Raw genomic sequence first — 21,406 nt, 5'->3', positions numbered from 1 at the left:
TGAACGTGTTTTTACCAAGTTTTATTTCGCTGAATATAATGCGCAATTAGGTATTTTCCTTAGGAAAATTTCACACTGTGGGTTCCAATAATTTTTTTTTCTTTTTTCTTTTTTTGGATTTTTGAGACAAGGTTTCTCCGTAGCTTTTGGTTCCTGTCCTGGAACTAGCTCTTGTAGACCAGGCTGGCCTCAAACTCACAGAGATCCACCTGCCTCTGCCTCCCGAGTGCTGGGATTAAAGGCGTGCGCCACCACCGCCTGGCTGGTTCCAATAAATCTTAACTTGGGAGAGAAGCAAACCCAGTCAAAACTATGTCAAGAAGCAGGATTCCAGTTGAGGAGGAACCCATTTCTCCGGTTTCTATCTAGTATTTTGTGTACATGGAAAACACTGAACTTAAAATTGTTTTTTAAAATCATAATTCTATTTCAAAACGTAGGAGAATATCATTTCCTAAATTAATACAACAGTATCTTAATTGAAGAATTATACTTTAGTTTTCAGAGTTGCGGTCCTAGGAACAAGTATACAATAGTATAGCCAACTTTTATTTTCCCATTGCTTTAAGTGAAAAATACTTTTATTATAATAGTTCACAGTGTTTCACAGTAAAGTAAGTTTTAGTCATTTTCTACCATGAATAAGGCAGATTCTTAAAAATAAAACATCTTTGGGAATCAGTTCAAGCCACTGTCATCATCCACACAGAGCAGCTGAATAGATTCATAGATGTATTTAACCTTGGAGCCTACCGATTGCATATGCATATTAGCTAGACTTGTGTAACTCCAGGTCGGACTCAGAAGAGCAGCTCATTTGCTTGGGAGGTGCAGCTGCCTTTCACAGTGAGCATCAGCCAGTTGTGGGAGTCCCATTGTTTATTTTAAGCCTTCTCCAAAAGGCTAGAGCCTTGGTCATAAGCCCAGACTGAGAGCAGACTGTGCCCCAGCCTGCCCGCTCCCACCTTTGGTGTCTGTCTGGCAGAGAACATAACTGGAGATGATTCTGTGGAAAGTGTAGCGGAAGTCTCGGTTCCTGTAGGCATATACAATGGGGTTGACAACTGAGTTGGCATGCGACAGGAGGATGGCAACATTCATTAGCCACTTGGGCTTATCCTTGGCAAGAGCTGGATGGAAAAGAGTGACACAGTTGATGGCATGTACTGGTAGCCAGCAAAGAGCAAAAATGCCTACAATCATGGCCAGTGACTTAGCTGCATGGATCTCTCGCTGCAGAGTGGTCCTTGAGTGGTCCATCAGCTCCATGCGCTGGAGCTGCTTACAGGCCACCATGAAGATTTTGATGTAGATCACCATCATTATGAGCAGTGGAGGAAGGACACACCCAAAGAAGTTGAAATACACCATGTAGCTCATGGGGACCACATTCTCAAAGAGACACCTCACAGGACAGCAGCTTTTATTCATGCTTCCATCCCCAGATCCTGTGCAGTTGCTGGTGGCTTTGTGTTTACTATTCCAACCCAGGAACGGAGTCAATCCAATGCCAAACGCAAGGACCCAGAGGAGAGCAATGATCCCTCTTGCTCTGCTCCCAGTGACCAAACTTTTATACCTGTTAAAGAGAATATCATCTGTTATCGGTCATGTTACAGTATTCCTTAAGCAGAGCCCAGAGTCCCACCCTGCTGGTGTCCCATGGCCCTTTAGCTCGCCTGGCCTTGAAAGTCCATCTTCTGGGGCACCATGGCCATTACTTAACACAGACAGGAACAGGTGTCAGCAGCTGTGCTGCAGGAAGCTCAGAGAGACTGTCATTCTTAGCCAGGCATGGTGGCACACGCCTTTTATCCCAGCACTCAGGAGGCAGCGGCAAAGGCCAGCCTGGTCTACAGAGCAAGTTCTAAGACAGCCAGAGCTACACAGAGAAACCTTGTCTTGAAAAACAATGACAAAGAAAAAAAAAAACCAACACAACAAAAACCCTCATTCTTGACTCAGTACTTGTTTCTGTTCAGTGACAAAGGTACAGACGTCTTAGCGGCCCTTTTGAATAGCCTCTGTACTGGGTAATTGCAGGCCTCCTGGAAGGAGTAGTTGAGAAATGCCAGTGTGTAGAATATGTCCGTGCTCTAATGGTAAAGGACCGCCATCGCTAAGTGAAGATGTCACTGACAAATAGTGAGGAAACATGCATGTGAAACCTGACTCAGGGTCCAAGGAGTCCCCTGGACTCAGCTGACTCTGCCTGTGGAATTTGACAAGAATCACTTCTCTTAACACCAGAAGTTTATTTTAGGACTGGTTATGATGGGCACATACCTGTGGCCCTCCAATCAGGAGGCTGAGGCCACAAGGCAAAACCTTATCTCACAAAAGGAAAATGGCCTTCGTCATACTCTGGGCTGGGGCACTGCTGAATTCTCTGCGGACTCTAGAACAAAAAGCCACTGGCAGGAGAGTTTGCTGAAGCTTGGGAAATCAACATCCATAACTGGTCCTTAGTTTGTTGCATACATTTTTCCCTCAACTAGAATGACAGCCACCTAAGGACAGACCAGGTATCCCAGGACCTAGCACAGTGCCCAGTATATAGTCCCCAATATATAGTCCGTTCTTTTTTTTGGTTTGTTTTTGGCTTTTCGAGACAGGGTTTCTCTGTGTAACCCTACCTGTCCTGGAACTCACTTTGTAGACCAAGCTGGCCCCAAACTCAAGAAATCTACTTGTCTCTGCCTCCCAAGTGCTGGGATTAAAGGCGTGAACCACCACAGCCCAGCTATAGTCAGCCATCATGAAAACATCCCTCACTTGATACCTGTTAGTAGTAGATTTGCAGCAACTATGTACTAGGAATACCCAATGCTGTGGCCTGGGCAGGCAGGACAACCAGTCCAGTCTGCAGAGGAAGCCCACTGAGACTTGGTTCACACATAATGACCGTTTGGCTTTGCAGCTTCCTCTCAGCAGTAGGCAGCTTAGTTGCAGGGCCTTTACTACAGGATGGCCTGCTGAGCTCAGCTGCTCGCTGCATTTTTCTTGGCCAGTGATGAAACTCTCTGAAAAATGTTTTTCCTTGCCAGTGCCTCACCAGGGCTGTCAATAGCACAGTTAGTCTCTGCGAGGTAACAATGCCTCCACAACGGCTAACCGCTCAGAATCCTGTCCGTGAGGTAGCCTGCACTACAGCTCTGCACTGGACTCAGCCATATTAATAGTTCAGCTGAAGCAGGCCAGCCTTGGTGGACTGGCTGTGGGGTAAGCAAGTCCTAGCACTTCCATTCTCTGGTCAGAGATTGCTAAGGTACAAACAAGAAAAGCTTCAGTCTAGAACATCATAGAAGACCTCTCAGTGGAAGCTTATGGATGAGAGGGAGGAGAACCCTGGACAGCAAGAAGGTTCCAGGCAAATGGCCCTCACACAGGCTTTCAGAAAGTGCCAGCTTACAGACTCGAGGCCGTGGAAGACTTGCAAGCCAAGGAGCGCTCATGTTGTAGAAGTCACTGGGTCACAGCAACTGAGTTTTAGGGATGCATGAGGATACAGAGAGAGCAGCTAGGAAACTATTTCAAAACTCAAAAAGATGCTCTCTGGGACCAGGATTCAGCCTGGATGATGCAATGGATACTGGAAAAAAATCAACAGGCCTTGAAGATGGATTAGATGGAGGATGGCGAAGAATCAGGGATGATGCATGGTTTTCAGGGGGTTTTCCCCAAATCCTAACATTCACTGAAACATGATTAAGGGCTGTCATGAGAAGAGTGGATGTTAGTAACTAGTGACGGTGACCTACAGAGAAGATGCAGAAAGACTGACCAGGGCGTGGGCGTGGTGGCATGCCTGTAATCCTAGCACTTAGGAGGTGGGGACAGGAAGACCAGGAGTTTGAGGTTAATATAAGCGATATGAGGCCATCCCCAGCAGCCTCCTTCCCAAAAAGAAAGGACAGGATACCAGAGACAGCTGAGGAGTCAGAAGGATTCAGGGCTGTGTGAAGGGATGCTACCTGAGTCCTGGCAGAAGAAAGGATAAAAAGGCTGGTTTAAGAGCAAAGCCTGGATGGTGGTGACATGGCCTGTGTCTTTTTTTTTTTTTTCGAGACAGGGTTTCTCTGTGGCTTTGGAGCCTGTCCTGGAACTAGCTCTGTAGACCAGGCTGGTCTCGAACTCACGGAGATCCACCTGCCTCTGCCTCCCGAGTGCTGGGATTAAAGGCGTGCGCCACCATCGCCCGGCGGGCTGTGTCTTCTTGAGAATTGTCACTTCACAAAGCTGAGGAAAGGAGAGGCAGCAAGGACACAGGACTTGTCACCCCGGGAGAGATGAGGAGAGTTTGCCAGGCAAACAGGACCTTGATGGTGGTGCCACTTCGCATTTTACAGGGTGCAGGCTGGGACCAGGGAATTGGGATCTGAGAAGGAGGGAGAGGAACACTGAGAGCTGAAGGGACAGACTGGAGCACTCAAGCTGAGTGAGTGACTCATCAAATGTCTACAGACAGTATCAATAGTAGGACAGCAAAGATCCAGGGAGCCAGATATGAGAGACACCAAATTGAGACAAGTGCCCAAATACTCCTCTCTCCAAACAAATTCTAGTAGCACAGCACACAAGCCCCACCTCCTTGGGCACACTACACCCTGAAACTCACACCTCCCACTAACCAAGTCTCATGGGAAGGGGCTGCTAACCCGGGCTATCACTATGAGAAACAAGGTTTGAAACGTAAATGATTTGCCCACTACCACTAAATCATAGTAACATGAAGCCCACCAAATTGATGGCTACCAATGACCAACGTGGTTATTTTCTGTCTAGGGACCCCTAGCCCTTCAATGCTCACATCACAAGTCCCAGTTTCCCTTCTTCCGTCACCCAGCCATGCATCAAATGCTTTAGCAGGAGAGCTGCTTGCCAAGTCCTGGAGCCTCTGTTCGGCAAGCAGCACACAGGAATCAGGAGGATCAGGACTTGAGCAACCTCTACCACTCTTTAGTGCAGAGGTTCTCAACCTGTGGGTCAGGATCCCCCCAGGGATGTATGACCCTTTCACGGCGGCCACCTAAGGCCATTGGAAAACAGTCCACATTAAAGAGCTGTCCTGGGAAAGCAGAGTCTGGCAAATAGTTGTAGCGCTCTGCTGTGCAGAGCTGTGTCCAGGTCCTCCTTATAAAGTTCGTTAGCTAAGAGGATTGGTGGAAGCAGCCATACAGAAGAATCAACAATAGAGCAATGTGATTGCTGATTACCTAATGAAGGGCTGGGGACTGGCCAAGGACTGCACAACCAGTGCTGGCCTACTGGGACAGGGTTCTGGGGCTTAAACCAGGTGACAGCCCCAGCTCTCAGGATGCTCCAGCCCGAGGCCCTGGAGAGCAACATAGTAGCCTGAGCCCTCTCATAAACTGGTGCTGGAGCCCGCCTCCCAGCCACAGCTGTGACTAACAACACAGATTTACATAGCACTTTCCATGGCTGGGAGCTAGACTGGGACTACCGTCAATGAGACCCTGAGTTCATTCCTGAGCCCCACAGCAGAGCACTTCCTACATACACACTGCTAGTGAACACATGCTGAGAACTAGACTGCCTCTTAGCTGTTGAGGGCTCTTCATATTTAGTCTTGTCCGTAAGTTCCACTCCTCAGTAAATGCAGGCATTTCTGTTGTAAGACAATGTATATCCTTTTGTTTTTTTTTTTGAGACAGAATCTCAATCTGTCCAGGCTGTCTTGGAACTCAATATGTAGCCCACGTCAGCCTCAAGCCTAGGGCCACTTTTTCCCCTCAACCTTCTGAATGGTGGGAATAAGATGTGAGACACCAAGCTTGCTGCTAAGTACATACATACATCAAAAACCTCATGTTCTCTACACACACACACAGGACATAGGTGAACATGGGTTAGGGCATACCACTCGTAACACAGTTTTGTAGCTAGGGTACTCTCAAGATTATTAGGGTCACCTGTGCAGGCAGTCCAGCGGGGCTAGTGGCTGCCAGAGTGCATATCTGAATAATAGCAAACAAGCTGACTGGGGATCAGAGAGACCAATCTGGTATAGCTGCAAGAGGAGCTCCGAACCAGGACACCGTAGCAGTGCTGGGGTGCACAGGATGGGGTGCAGTTTTCTAGGGAAGGGTTGTCAGGCACAGTTTCTATCCTCTTCATCCCTGGAATCTCCTGGAAGTCAAGCAAGCCCTTTTCCTTTCCTGCAGAAGAGTATGTCACCCCCAACTCCTGTCCCCAGTTCTGCCCAGGCAAAATCATATATGAAGCAAAGCAAACATCTGCTCCCACTTGCCTGCACATATGAGTTAATTCACAGGACAGAAATTTACATGGAAGCAGAGAAGTTCACACTGAAGTATGCCACTGTGTTCCTTGGCACCCCAGTATTGCCCAGATCATCCCAACAGAACAGACTCCTTAACAGCAGAAGTAAACATGTTCCCTGTTCCATCCACGGCCAGCACTGTACTCAGAAACAAAGGCAAAGGGCCTGGTTTATATAAAGAGACCAGCTCACCACCGTCTCGATCACATAAGTGTATTTTACATCCTCTTGTAGCTGCATCTGGAGCCTGTGACAAGGGGGTACAGGTTAACTAACTATATTGCTTAAAAACAACTCAGTATTTCTAGAACCACAGACTGATGGTGTGTGTGTGTGTGTGTGTGTGACATGTACACATACACAGGACATACATATTTGTGCTGTTTTGTTGTGGTTTGAGTTTTTGTTTTGTTTTTGTTAACTTGATACAAGATAAAGTCATCTGGAAAGAGAAAACCTCAATTAAGAAAATGCCTCCAACATTTTGGCCTGTAGACACATGCACACTAAGTTCCAAGAGATGAGGGGTCCTGGAAGCCAGGGCAGACACACAGGGAGGAGCATGGGAGAGGGAGTACTGGGCAGACAGAAGCTCCAGGGCAGAGCAAATAGGGCCAGAGTCAGCTACGGTGTTGAAACCAACAGTGGAATCAGATGCTGTATACAGAAAGTTACTTGGGGAAGTTTCTGGCGGGCAGGCCTGAAGCTACATAGGCAGTAAGCCCGAGAGGCATTGGGAGGTAGAAAGGCGGGGTGTCAGGCAAGAACTCCCATACGGTTAGGAGAGGGGACAGTGCTGGGCTCCATCAAAGCAGGAGGGGCTGAACCCACCCAGTGAAGGGCTAGTGAACCCCAACCTCTCCATAGGTCACACTCAACCACACTTCCTAGCTTGCGGGTCCAACCTAGGCACGGAAAATACCTGGGCCACAAGCTCCCCAGCACTTTCCCCTACCCCCTAATTTTCAGAGCAGTAACACACTGATGCCCAGAAACTGGGAGCTGGCCTGGACTTACTCCTCTACCACCAGCTTCTCTCCACGTCACCAAACCCCTTTGAGCCCGTCTTCTGGATTCCCATCTTCAGCTACAAGCACACCACTTACCTTTGCCCATTAGATCTGCCGGTCCCTCTAGACGACTCACCAATCTATGGTGACAGCGCTCACATTCCCATTCAGTCTGCTGCCCATCAGCCACCTTGGGAGGCCTGGCTCACTAACTGGATCTGGGTCCATCTCTGGCGTCCGGCTCTTTACTGTCTGGTATCTTGGTTGGCCGTGTGGCTTTACTTAGGACCTTTTTTCCAAACTCTCAGGCTCCTGGGTGATGTCAGACAGACATCAGCCTTCCCTCCAGGCACAAATGTTCTCCATGGCCTCTGCCATAATCACACTTCCTTTCTTCCTGGCTGGATGACACCTGGCTTTCCTACAGAACCTCGTCCCTCCCTCTCCATCCAGCTATCCACCAGAGCAGTCTTAAAATGAAGATCTAGCATAATAAGATTCCTGATTTAAACTCTACACTTGAGGGGCTGCAGAGATGACTTGGCAGTTGAGAGCAGAGGACCCAGGTTTGAGTCCCCGCACCCACATGGAAGCTCACAGCCATCTGAACCTCAGTTCCAGGGGATCCACCAACCTCTTCTGGATTCGGCAGGCATCGGGGAGGCACATGGAGCATAGACATGCATGCAGGTAAAACACACATACACATAAAAAATAAAATAGTTTTAAAAATAAAATGCCTACATTTGAATCAGCTATGGTCATACACATCTGTAATCCCAGCACTTGGGAGGTAGAAGCAAGAGGATTCTGAGTTCCAGTGGGACCCTGTCTTTCTCTGTCTCTCTCATACACATACACAAAATAGTAAAGGGAATTAAATTCTGGGCTGAAATGTAGCTCCCTTGGTAGGGTGCTTAGCTAGCTAGCACCATGAAGCCCAGCCGGGACTCCTAAACCAGGTGTGGTGTTTCACACCTGTAATTCCAGCACTCAGGGGCAGGAGGAAGTGAACGGTGAGTCCAGGCCAGCCTGTGCTATGTGGCACCGTCTCTAAAGAAATGAGTAAAGAATTCCACACTGGCGCGTGATTCTCACCTCGTTATCTCACAAAACCACAGGGACTGACAGTAAAGACACAAAGGTAAATTCATAATTGTATTAAAATCAGAGTGGAGGGTATCAAAAAACAGAAGTTCCGTGAGTTTCTACAAACAGAGGCAGGCAGGCAGGATCATCACGGTGGTGTGGAATCCTCAAGGAGAAATACTCCAGCCTAATAGCCAGCAGGGACTGGAAAGGAATTTAGGATGGAAGCCAGGAGTGACAGCCTGTGCACCACTTTCTGGGCTGTCTGGATTCCCAGGTGCTGTGGCTCTGCCCTCTGTCCTCTCCCTATGCCGCTTGGAGCTGGAGACCCAGTTGATGGAGGACGGAGTGGAAATGTCTTGACTATGTCCACGCTTCCACGTGAAAGAAGTCACACCCATTGAATCCAAAAACCTTTCTAAAAGCAAATTCAAGGCAAGTATGGTGGTGTACGTGTAAAAGCACAGCCACTTGGGAAGGGGGACAAGAGGTTTGGGAGTTTAAGGACAGCCTGAGCTCTGTGAGTCATCCTGTTTCAAAGTAAATAAGTAAATAAAAACCAGTTAACTTTATGGGACCCTGTCAGTCAGCAAATCTGAAGACCTGAGTTCAACCCCCAGGATCCATGTGGTAGGAGAGAAGCACCTCCTGCAAGCTGTCCTTTGTCCTCTATATCACACTGGCGTGCATACTCGCACAGATAAGCCAACGCAAAAAAAGATGGCGGCCCACACCTGAGGGTCAGTAGGAAGTAAGAGGGAGTACAGAAGGGCTGCTCAGCAGACGAGCTGGTCACAGGACGGGGTGCGCTTGCTTTCCTTTTTGTGCCCTTTGAGGTGCTGACTTCTATGCCACCCTCAGTACCCACACACCTCCTAGGTCCTTTAGGACAAACTCTGAGCCCCGTAGGAAGCCTCCAGGCCCTCTGTGACCCGCCTGCTCCACCCCTACTGCTCTGCCTCCCCAGCCTCAGTCTCTGTGCTTAGTGCAGGCCAGGTCTCTCCCCCTCTGCTCTTTTGCAGAGTCCTCACATAGCCCAGTGCTCTTCCTTCCTATGAGCCCCACCCACACGCCTGCAGCATGAGCCCTCTAGAAAAAGCGTTACACCCCTTCAGCCAAACTGTTCTCAACATTGATGCTGTCTGAGAAGGTGCACTCCTTAGCTGTCATGGAGACCTGCAGCCACTGGTAAGGTCTCCAGCCTGTTAGCCCGAGACAAGAGTGGATCATGGCAACACTGTTAAGGGAGAAAGAACACACTGGACAATTCCTGAAGGTTGGTGATGAGAAGTATAAGAAAAGGCTGGACCACAGACCCCTGAACGGAAGAAAGAGACAAGGATAATCCCCAGCCCTTCAGCTGCTACTGGAGTTCTGAGTGCAAGCGTATGTTTGGACCAAATACAGCTTCCTTTTCTAGTCAAATTACCCTTCAGCTGTCACCTATCTTCTCTGTTGCATGCAATAAATACTTCAGTGCCCACATCACAATCATCAAGGACTGCTCCTACAGAATCCAGGTGGCGTCTGGCTTCTTCCCTGGAGCTAGCCCCATGCTGTTTAGGGCTCCTAGGCATGCAGGTTCCTGTAGCCAGTGTGATCTCAGGCTAAAGAGCTCTGGGCCGCATCTCCGAAGTGCCTGCCCACAGAGTTCTCAAGACTAGCCAGGAGGTGGTATATAAGAGGCAAGGCCACCCATAGAAAGGGCTTTAATAAGGTGTGGGTGCTGTCACAGATGGAAAAGTCCAACATGCAAGAAAACTGGGCATGTGTTGAACACCTCTAGGCAGGGCACACCCATACTGGCACGGGCCAGGTAGAAGAGACACTGAGTCCTGCTAGTGGCCGTGAGCTAGGGCCTGCAAGGCTGAGACCTGGTGCGCGTGAAAGGAATGCAGACGTCCGTCTGGAGAAAACGTCATTTCCTTTGCCCTTCTGCATTAGTGGGGGCTCTCTAGAGGAACAGGACTTTTAGGATGAGCACGCACACACACATATAGGGGATTTGCTTTATATATAAATATATATATAACTATCTGTGTGTATGTATGTGTGTGTATATATATATAGGGGATTTGCTTTATATATATACACATACCCATATATGTATATATATACATATAACTATCTGTGTGTATATATATGTGCATACATATATATACACACACACACACATATATATATACATACACACACACACACACATACACACACACACATATGGTCCAAGAATCCAGTAGTTGTTCAGTTCACAAGGCTGATGTCTCACCTGGTCTTCAGTATTTGCTGGAAGTCTGGAGAAGCAGGCTCTAATTACAGTGAACGGGTGGACTTGCCAGAGAGAGCAAACAGGCAAAGAAAGAGCTTCCTTCTTTTATATAGGCTACCAGCAGAAAGGTAGATCTTTCTACCTAAAATGATTTAATTACGAAAAAGTCCCTCACTCTTTCTCTTTTGGTCCCAGGCACTTTGGAAGACGTAGGTTACCGTTCAGACATGGGGAGGCCAAGAACCAAACCACACAACCAATCCTGAAAATGGCACAGAAATGGCATCGAGAAACCCCGGTTACAAAGATATGAATCGCTTAAGGGGGTCGACCCCAAGTTCCTGAGGAGCATGTGCTCTGTCAAGAAGCACAGTAAGAGAGGCCTGAAGCAGATGAGTCCACGTGCAGAGACCAGCAAGGCCCCCGTGAAGCCCAAGGTGGTTAAGCCCAAGATGCCAAAGGCCCCATCTTGCTTTTGTTGCTCACCACAAGCTGGGGTTAGACTAGAAGCTACATGGCCAAGGGCTGCAGGCTCTACCAACCAAAGCCCAAGGTTCAAATCAAAGCAGAGGTTTCCGCTCGAGCCTGAGGCCTAGCTCAGGCCCAGGCCCAGGCCTCAGCTCCAGCTCAGGCTCCCAAAGGTGCCTAGGCCTCCTGTGAAGGCTCCATAGAAAAGGCTTCTGTCTGCCGATGTGAAGACAGATGGACTGGGGTGACACCGACACACTGTTTGCGGATGATCAGTGGCCTATGTTGATTTTACAAATCAACTTGAGGCATGATCTGTAATTGAAAGAAGGGAGGGAGGGAGGGAGGGAGGGAGGGAGGGAGGGAGGGAGGGAGGGAGGGAGGAAGGAAGGAAGGAAGGAAGGAAGGAAGGAAGGAAGGAAGGAAGGAAGGAGTCCCTCGCTGGGTGGTTGTGGCACGTGCCTTTGGGAGGCTGACGCAGAAGCAGGTGAGTTGTTCCAGGTCAGCCTGATCTACAGAATGAGTCCAGGACAGCCAGGGCTGCACAGAGAAGCCCTGTCTCTAAACACAAAACAAACAAAAAAAGGAAAGAAAAGAAAGAGGGAAGGAAAAGAACAAGTCCCTCACAGGTATACCCAGCTGACAAGCAAGAACCACCACCACCATTTCCCATCAGCTCTTTCTCCAGACAGCCACAGGCGGTGCACACTGCCTTTCAGAACAGGATGTAGATGGTGGTCTAAGGTGCAAAACCATTTCCTGCACGGCTGCCCCTGGGCCGTGGCCCTTCCAGGCAAGCTCAGTGACTACAGGCTGTGTCATGCTGGGTGCAGCTCTGGGTCCCACTCCATTCAAGGGGAGAGCCTGTGATGACCAGGAGGACCCGTCTCCTCTCACCCATCAGGGGGAATTGAACAGCTGGGGTGCCTGCCAGCCCCACTTCATCACCCCTGCCTGGCCATTTCCATGTTCTCCTGAGGGCTGACTGCTTACCTCAGGCTTGACTTCTGCAGCCTGAGGTCCGGAGTTCCAGGAGCCCTCCTGAGTATGTGACCTCAGTTCCAGCCTAGTTTTAAGACAGACTCAAGGGCCTCCCCTCCCCATTTCACCCACCCAGGCAAAAGCCACCTGCTGCCTGCCATATTGGTCAAGCTGGAGAGAACAGAAATGTGAGATTAGACAAGAACCGATGGTGGCCCTTGCTCTGGCTTCAAGGTCGGGGCTCCAGGTCTGGAGATGGAGCAAGTCCCCTGTGTACTAACAACAGAGAATACACAAGTGCAAAGCAACACCCAGTTCTGGGTAACTCTGGAGCCAGGACCTGCTTTAAGTAGGCCACACCCCAGAATCTGTAGCTACCTGCCCTCAGCCCGTGACACCTGCTGCTCACCTAGCTTTCCCAGCATCCCCAGGCCCTGTATCACTCTATCCTCATGCAGGCCTGTGAGGGATCTTCTGACAACAGAGCTTCCTTCATGAGAGCGTACCGAAACAGCTGGGCACAGGGGTGCGCTCCTGTAGTGCCTGCTACCCAGGCTTCAGCAGGGCTCCAGAGCAACTCACTATAGATTTGCTGTCTCAGACCCTCCTGCCCCTGTCTTCCTTTTTTTGTTGTTGTTGTCGTTATTGTTGTTGTTGTTTTGGGTTTTTTTTGCACTGTTTTTAGAACATACATTCCTAGTGACAAACACACACACACACACACACACAGTGTGTGGCAGAGGACAGAAGGAAGGACAAACATGGCCCTTTCGTTCTGATTAGCCAATAGACACATCTCCCTCCAAAACACCGTCCCTCAGCACCTCTAGGAGAACAACCCAGTCAGCTCTTCCAGAGTCAACCATGGTAAAAGGGAAAACTGAGTTCACTGAGCAAAGAAAGGAAGGCCCCCAGAGTGGCACGAAGGGGGAACAGGATTAGGCTAGGCCCGGAGGAAGTACTCCTGTGGGCACCAGCAGGAACCAGCCAAAGGATGAAGTGAGAGAGCCAGAGGCTGCTGTGGGCAGAGACGTGGGCAGAGATGTGGCTGACCTACCACAGTCACCAGCTTCCACCCCAGCTCTGCTGTGCATCCCTAGCACAGCCTAGCACAGCCCACTTCAAAAGCTTCGCTGCATGGGCGTCCTCACCGGGGCAGAAGGCAGGACCTGTCGTCTGTGGACAACCCTCCCTCAAAGGACAAAGGGCATAGCCTAATAGAAGCTTTTTTTCAAACGAGCACAAAGGGATGGTTTTTATGCCTGGCATCGCCTCTAGGCTCCCTCTTTCGTGCCTGCCCCCTCATGTTAGTGAAATTAAGACCAGGGGAGCCAGGGGCTCCTAAGCACGACACCATCAGAGCCATGGAGTCAAGTCTAAGTTTGTTTGCCCAGGTGAGAGATGTGCTTCTCTAAGCATTCTGTGCTCACACCCTGGGCTTCACTGGCTTGGCTTCCTGAGAGACACACCGCCTCCTAAACAGAATATTTAAAAAAAATTTTGGCTTAATTTATTTTATATTTTTAAATGTGGGTGTGCCCAATTGTAGGTACCTAAGGAAGTCAGAAAAGGGTGCCGAATCCCTTGGAATTAAAAGTATGGGTACTTGTAAGCCAACCTGATGTGGGTTGATGGGAACTGAACTCTGGTCTTCTGGGGAGAAGTATCTGATCTTAATCCCTCATCACTTTGTTTCTTTTTCTTTTTTTTAATTAATTTATTTATTTATGAAAGATTTCTGTCTCTTCCCCGCCACCGCCTCCCATATCCCTCCCCCTCCCTCAATCAACTCCCCCTCTCATCAGCCCTAAGAGCCATCAGGGTTCCCTGCCCTGTGGGGAGTCCAAGGACCTCCCGCCTCCTTCCAGGTCTATTAAGGTGAACATCCAAACAGCCTAGGCTCCCACAAAGCCAGTATGTGCAATAGGTCAAAACCCAGTGCCATTGTTCTTGACTTCTCAGCAGCCCTCATTGTCCGCTATGTTCAGTGAGTCCGGTATTATCCCATGCTTTTTCAGACCCGGTCCAGCTGGCCTTGATAGCCAAAACAATCTTATACAATAAAGGATCGTCTGGAGGCATTACCATCCCTGACTTCAAACTCTATTACAGAGCTACAGTATTGAAAACAGCTTGGTATTGGCATAAAAACAGAGAAGTCGACCAATGGAATCAAAGACCCGGACTTTAACACACAAACCTATGAACACCTGATTTTCGATAAAGGAGCTAAAAGTATACAATGGAAAAAAGAGAGCATCTTCAACAAATTGTGCTGACAAAACTGGATGTCAATCTGTAGAAGAATGAAAATAGATCCATGTCTATCACCATGCACAAAACTTAAGTCCAAATGGATTAAAGACCTCAATATCAGTCCGAACACACTGAACCTGATAGAAGAGAAAGTGGGAAGTACTCTACAACACATGGGCACAGGAGACCACTTCCTACGTACAACCCCAGCAGCACAGACATTAAGGGCATCATTGAATAAATGGGACCTCCTGAGACTGAGAAGCTTCTGTAAAGCAAAGGACACTGTCACTAAGACAGAAAGGGAACCTACTGACTGGGAGAAGATCTTCACCAACCCCGCAACCGACAAAGATCTTTTCTTTTTTTTGAGACAGGTCTCCCACTGGGACTCGGGCTAGCTTGGGACGGGAACTCACTATGTAGCCCCAAGCTAGCCTCAAACTGGTGATTATCTTCCTGCCTGGGGCTCCTGAATGCTGATTGCCATGCCTGGACCACACCTGGCTCCTTAGCCAGGCACCTCTGTTTTGATGTCCAGGTGTAGTTCCATGCCCCCCAAGGAGGGTCTCAGAACCAACTCAGTATTTAGGGTAACTCAGATTCAGCCCACGTCAAACAAGAGAAGCTGAGTGAGGGTTCTCAAACTTTTGATATAAAAAGCAGACCCAAGGTAGACGTTAATGTTGGAGGCCTTTATACACCCTACCCCACATCTCTGATTCGGCAGGACCCAACTGGGTTCTGTAATCTGCATTTTCTTTCCAGACAAGGGGCTTGAACTCCTGGACTCCAGGCAATCCCTCTACCTCAGCCTTCCTGAGTGCGGCTGGAACTACTGCCATGTTGCCAGAGTTCAGCTCACAGTAATCTACATTTTAATGCCTTCCCATAGGGTTGTGCTTTCAACTTCTGAGGGCAGGGGGCCCACGGTGCACGCCACCTCTCGGGAGGGCTCAAGAAAGGGTGAGAACCTTGTATACATTTCGACCTACCACTGCGCAAGCCGGTATCAAGGCAGGTTAGACGCTCATATCTGCCTGGGTGTGGAGCAGGAAACTGCCTAGCACACTTCCAGACCCCCCAGGACAGGCCTGCAGGTGGTAACGGCGCACATTGGACTCTGCACTCACTGCTCTCCCTCCCTTCACCTTCCACAGGCCCCTCACCCTCAGCAAATGCAAAGGAGAAGCAAGGAGCCCGTGATTCACATCTGTTTCCCCTTAAGACACCCACACCCGTTTGCTTCAAAACCCGCCCAGCACAACCCAGGGCAAGAGCTAACAGATTTAAACATTTATGGAACTTCCTGCTTGGGTCATGTAGCACAAGAGATACTAGGAGTGTGTCCCGGGTGAGCTGCCATGTATTTGGGGCTCTGCCAGAGGCAAGCCCAAAGGGCTTCCCCTGAGTTGGCAACTCAAGCTGGGGGCATTTGACTGCTCAGCACTGTGGGGAAAAAGTTCAAAAGGCCACAAAGTACTCTAAGGGAGGCAAGAGACAAGACCAGACCCAACAGAATGGAGAAAAGAGAGGCTGTGTTGGTTCACACTCAGAAATCCCTGGTCGCAGTGCTCCTGAGGGGATATATGAACCCTCCCAATCAGATGCCAAGGGCAATGGATGTGGAACCCCCCTCACACACACACACAAAAGCAGGGGCTTCCTGTCCCATCTGGGACCCAAGATCCTACACACAAGGGACCACCAGGCTCATCACATCTATTACAAGAGCTTGTGGGAGTTTTCGGACAGGACCTCTTCTCCACATCTCTACCACACTGGGGCCACATGCAGCCCCGGGAGACAGGTGATGGCATGGTGAACCTCAATGCCACTCATCCACTTGTAGCATCCTGAACCAGACCTTCATCTCCCCGGGCCACCACTCCTCACCTACAGCATGCAGGCAACAGCACCCGTCCTCTGGATAGTGCCAGGATTAAAGTATATACATTTAATTGGTGTTGTCTGGCACAAAGTCGGAGCTCGGTGAGTTCTTCCCTTTCTCTTCCTACTCTTGTGACTCAGTTTCCTCATCTAGGTTCCAAATCTAAAGAGATCCAAAGCTCACCTCAGAAACGCCAAGGGCCCAGGCACCAACAGACATCAAACAACTTTAAATTTATTAGCTACAACTGGGAGCCACGTCCCTTGCTAACTGGCTCGCTACCCGGAATCCCATTTTCTCAGGGTGGAAAAAGGAGAAAGTGGTTTAGGCTATTCGGAGAAAGGGCCTCTCCTCTCAGGCTGCTGGGCACTGTGGCTGTATACAAATAAGGTTACACAATGGCCAGAGGCTCTAAGACTGCTTGTCAGTGTTCAGTGAAGCAGCAAGCACAGTAGCTCTTTAAAATGTCTGGGAGTAATCTGAGTCACCACGGATCTAGTAGGGACCAATGCTCCTAGAGTTCCCCACCAGAGCTAAGTGGCACTTTTCCCTTAGATCTGACTTGCCGCCTCAGTTATAGGAGAGGCGCATTCTAAAGCTGGGTGGTTAGTACTGTGTCCCAATTCCCAGAATCCAAAGTTGCCTTGCTCTTAGTTGAAGTTTCACGGGGCCCATTATGCACAAGACTGCGAAAGGCAGCTGTTGTTGATCCCCTTGCCGAGCTAAGAGGGCTAGGAAGGTGTATCTTTCGCCACGAGGGTGGAGATGCAAAGACCAAACCTTCCCGAGCTTGAGCTTCCTGAGTCCATGCCGGGTACCTCGCCGGGAGCACACTACCCAGAGACCCCAAGGGTGTCCTTATTTTGATCCCCTAAGCTGGGAGCGACTGGAGCATCCCTGACGCCTAAGAGACACCTACCCGCCTACCCGGTGGCCTGTTCTGCGGTCTCAACAACCCGCAGTGGAACAAGCGTCGCGGGAAGTAGCAGGCATCCTTCACGCCAGAACCTCTCCTAGCGTACTCTTAATCTGGCCCATCTGAGGTAGAACCGTGGGCCTGGAGAGGGCGCCCCTCGGTAGAACCTAAACCGGCTCGGGCTGGAAAGATTTGTCTCACCTGAGCGGGACGCGAATGGCCAGATACCTGTCGACGGCCACAGCCAAGAGGCTGAAGATGGAGCTCTGTGTGAGCACCAACACGAAACAGGCGAGGAAGAGGCAGCTGTGGAAGTCCGTACAGAAGCCCAAGCTGATGGTGATAGCGAAGGGGATGGCGAAGAGTCCCACGGCCACGTCGGCCGCCGCCAGAGACACCAGGAAATAGTTGGTGGGGGTCTGCAAAGCACTCGAGGCGCCCACCGCGGCGCACACCAGCACGTTGCCCGCCACCGCCAGAGCGGCGATGACCAGCTCCAGTGCCACGTACAGCGCGTCCTCCGTCTCCAGCGGCATGGCCGGGCCAGCCGGGCCCGGGGTGTCGTCTACCAGGGTTGCGCTGGTCTCAGGATAGTCGCTAGGGCGCCACCAGGCATGGCCACAGCGCCTAGACCGCGCGTCCCGAGCCGGGTCTGCGCCTCCTAGCCTGTGCGCTCCGGACGGGTCCGGGGGCGTGGCCTGTGTGTGGGCGGCGACCATTGGCCGCCTGCCAGGAGCCCTTCTTGGTCCCGCCCTTTTCCCCCGTGGTCTGTGCGCCACCTCCCACTCAGTCCGGCGACCCAGCTACTTGCCCAGTGCAGACTCCCCTGCTGGGCGTGCAGACCCTACCACACCAGAGCTGCCACCCCCACCCCAGGTTGGCCCCGGGCTTCCTCTCAGCACTGCACTCCCCTCGTGGTCCCTTGCCCACCAATCCCCAAGGCCACCGCTGGCCAACGAGGGTGCTTGCCGCTTTCCAGATTCTGCCTCCCTCTGCTAAGCGCCCACACTTGCAGGTGACCCATCCTTTCTCCCACATGCAAGAAACCCCCAGGGCCGGCCGCCGCCTGCTCCCCCATAGCACGCTCCTGGAGAGCCCTGGCTGCTCCTCTGCGTCTGGAGTCTTCAATCCTAGAACACTGCCGGCTGTGCCTTTTGCCCCAGGAAGCTGCTATCTGTAGTCACCAGCCTGGATGGTTAAGGAGATTGTCAACGCGACAAAGATGACTGGAAACATTGTTAAGCCGAACCCAAACACGGGCGACGGTTAAACAACTTCTTTGTGTGGGGGGGATAATGGAACTTTTTGATTTTTTTGGTTTTGTTTTGTTTTCCGAGACAGGGTTTCTCTGTGTAGCTTTGGGACCTGTCTTAGAACTGGCTCTGTAGACCAGGCTGGCCTCGAACTCACAGAGATCCACCTGCCTCTGCCTCCCGAGTGCTGGGGTTAAAGACGTGAGCCACCACCGCCCGGTGGAATTTTATTTTTATTTTTATTTTTTATTTTTTATTTATTTATTTATTTTTTTGGTTTTTCGAGACAGGGTTTCTCTGCGGCTTTGGAGCCTGTCCTGGAACTAGCTCTTGTAGACCAGGCTGGTCTCGAACTCACAGAGATTCACCTGCCTCTGCCTCCCAAGTGCTGGGATTAAAGGCGTGCGCCACCACCGCCCGGCCGCCCGGTGGAATTTTAATGTGAAGGCTAAACTCGCTTTCTTTTTGTATGTCTTTGTAGGGGAAGGGGGAACAGGTACGTTGAACTGCACCTTTTATATGGCTGGATTGTATGGTCTATAAATTACATTTCAGGGTTAGCTGTGATAGTAACAGCAAATTCCTCATGGCCCCACACATATGGATGGCATTGTCTACCAGGATCCTAACATAGAAAAGAAAGTCACCAAAGAACAGAGTACACATTCTATTTTTTTATTTGACAGTTTAAGTTTGTGTCATCTTATTTATTTATATTGTTTTTATTGAGCTATATATTTTCTCCACTCCCCTTCTCTCTCCCGTGACCCCCACGCTCCCAATTTACAGAGCCCACATTCTAACTGGTTAGTTTGAAGATTTTTTTTTCTGTTTTCCATGTTGAGAAAAACCTTTTTAAAAATACCTTATATATTTGTATATGTTTTCTCCAAAATATTGGCAGATCCACAGGTCCTGAGTTTTGGTAGCATTTGCTCCTTCTCCCCATAGAACCTGACACTGGCTTCTGCCTCTTGACACAGTTGGCAAGCTGGGACCTCAGAGCAGGCAGGGAATGGGTACAGTGCTTAATATGGCAGGAGGGACGAGACTTCCTGGTGTAGTGGCCTTTGCATAGTGGACTTTTGGCAGTATGGGATAGGGAGTCAAATGAGGCAGAGGTGGGGGAAGGCCAGCCACGCCCAGGAGAGTGGAGACTAGAAGGCCTGAATGGAGAAGGCTTTGCCCACCAGGATGGAGTGCTGGAGGAGCCATGATGCCAGCCCTCTGTGCAGGGAGCAGAACATTAGGAACAGAGAGAAGGCAGGCAGAGCCGAATGGAGGCCTGCTGGCTCCTGTGAGCGGCTCCGGTGTGTCTAACCATGGGCATTAAGTTGAGCAGCATTGTCTGTACCTGGATGTCCATCTTCGGTACAGACCTCCCCAGAATCAGCTGAAAAGGAGGCCTACTCTCTGTCTGCTGGGGTCACCAGTCATCCACCCTCCAGCAGAGATCCCCACCCTTTGTCCTCTCTCCCCGCCCCTAAGTCCCTATCCTGAAGTGTCCCTTGGTTCACCATCCATCTCTACCTTTCTATAAGGTTCACTGAAAATGAATTTCTGATTTAGGAGGGAATGAAGTCAGGAAGGCGCCGTGGGATTGCTTCTTGAGAGGAATGGAATTCTGTGAGAGACCCAGTCTCAAAATAAAGAGTAACAGCAAAACACCCGCATCAACCTGTGACGTCAATAAAACCTGTCTTCTTGTTTAACTTTTATTTTTGAGACAGGGTCTATGTAGCCCAGGCTAGACAAAAACTTACTATGTAGCTGAGGAGGACCTTGAACTCCTGATCCTCCCAACTCACCGGAATACGCCACCGCAGTCAGCTGTCTGCCCTTTCAGGACACTTGGTGTCTTCTTTGAAGAAACTGACAAATGAAATTTGAAATGTTTATGTAAACGTAAGGGACTGAGAGCAGCCAAAATAATCTTGTTAAGAAGGAAGAAAAAGAAAATCAGGGGGCCAAGGAGATGGCTCAGAGGGTAAAGGCACTTGCTGCATAGCCTGACGAACCGAATTCAAACCCCAGAATCCACATCAAGATGGAAAGAGAACCTGACTCCACGAAGTTGTCCTGTGAACTCAACAAGCACACTGCGGCACGCCCCAAATAACACACACACACACACTAATGGCAACCTACAAAACAGGATAAATTCTCTCCAGATCACACATATGATGAATCTAGTATCCCACATATGTTAAGAACTCTTACAAAACAATAACAAAAGGATAAAGATAAAAATGTTTTAAATGGACCAAGGATCTAAATACACACTTCCTAAGAACAGATAAGCAAAAATCACACCACCCATAGATGACCTGACCCAGAGTGAGTGTGTGCCCCCACCTCCAGAAGCCACCACCACAGCTGGCGAGTAGCAAAGCAGGTTGTAAGCTGGATCCATTTAGATTCTAGCCTTGCCTCCTGCCCATGCCCACATCAAACCAGCGCTAGTTCCAGGTGTTCCTGGCTCTGCTGTGGAGAAGGGGTGCTGTTACGAGTTGCTGTCAGTGTTCTTTTAGGATATCCCTCTCACTTTTCTCAAAGGGGTCCTGGGGAGCAATGAGGGTCTCAGACTTCTGGAATGGGGGTGACAGCTCTGGAATAATCTTTCTGTACACTGTGTGACTATATGTTGCTATGACTGGTTTAATAAACAAGCTGAGCCGGGCGATGGTGGCGCACGCCTTTAATCCCAGCACTCGGGAGGCAGAGGCAGGCGGATCTCTGTGAGTTCGAGACCAGCCTGGTCTACAGAGCTAGTTCCAGGACAGGCTCCAAAGCCACAGAGAAACCCTGTCTCGAAAAACCAAAAAAAAAAAAATAAATAAACAAGCTGACAGGCCAATAGTTGAACAGGATAAAGTTAGGCAGGAGAGCCAAACTGAGAATGATGGGACAAAGAAGGGCAGAATCAGAAGGGTTGACAGACAGACAGACAGAGAACAAGTTGGACATAG

The 21,406-nt window shown here is 49.8% G+C and overlaps 1 protein-coding gene across 1 annotated transcript; it reads right to left on the bottom strand.

Moving 5' to 3' along the window:
• Positions 1–359: 359 nt before the first annotated feature.
• Adora2b (adenosine A2b receptor) lies at positions 360–17,829 on the bottom strand. The gene is made up of 2 exons (XM_057775901.1): positions 17,386–17,829; positions 360–1,579 (listed from the first exon to the last, which is right to left on the bottom strand). The coding sequence occupies exons 1-2, from the start codon at positions 17,718–17,720 to the stop codon at positions 916–918; spliced, it is 999 nt and encodes a 332-aa protein (XP_057631884.1). The 5' UTR covers positions 17,721–17,829; the 3' UTR covers positions 360–915.
• Between the last annotated feature and the right edge of the window lie 3,577 nt (positions 17,830–21,406).

The sequence above is a fragment of the Chionomys nivalis genome, chromosome 7 (genome assembly GCF_950005125.1).
Source record: "Chionomys nivalis chromosome 7, mChiNiv1.1, whole genome shotgun sequence".
NCBI classification, from domain to species: domain Eukaryota; kingdom Metazoa; phylum Chordata; class Mammalia; order Rodentia; family Cricetidae; genus Chionomys; species Chionomys nivalis.
The sequence above is the reverse complement of the archived record's forward strand: the minus strand, read 5'-3'. Positions and strand labels throughout refer to the sequence as shown.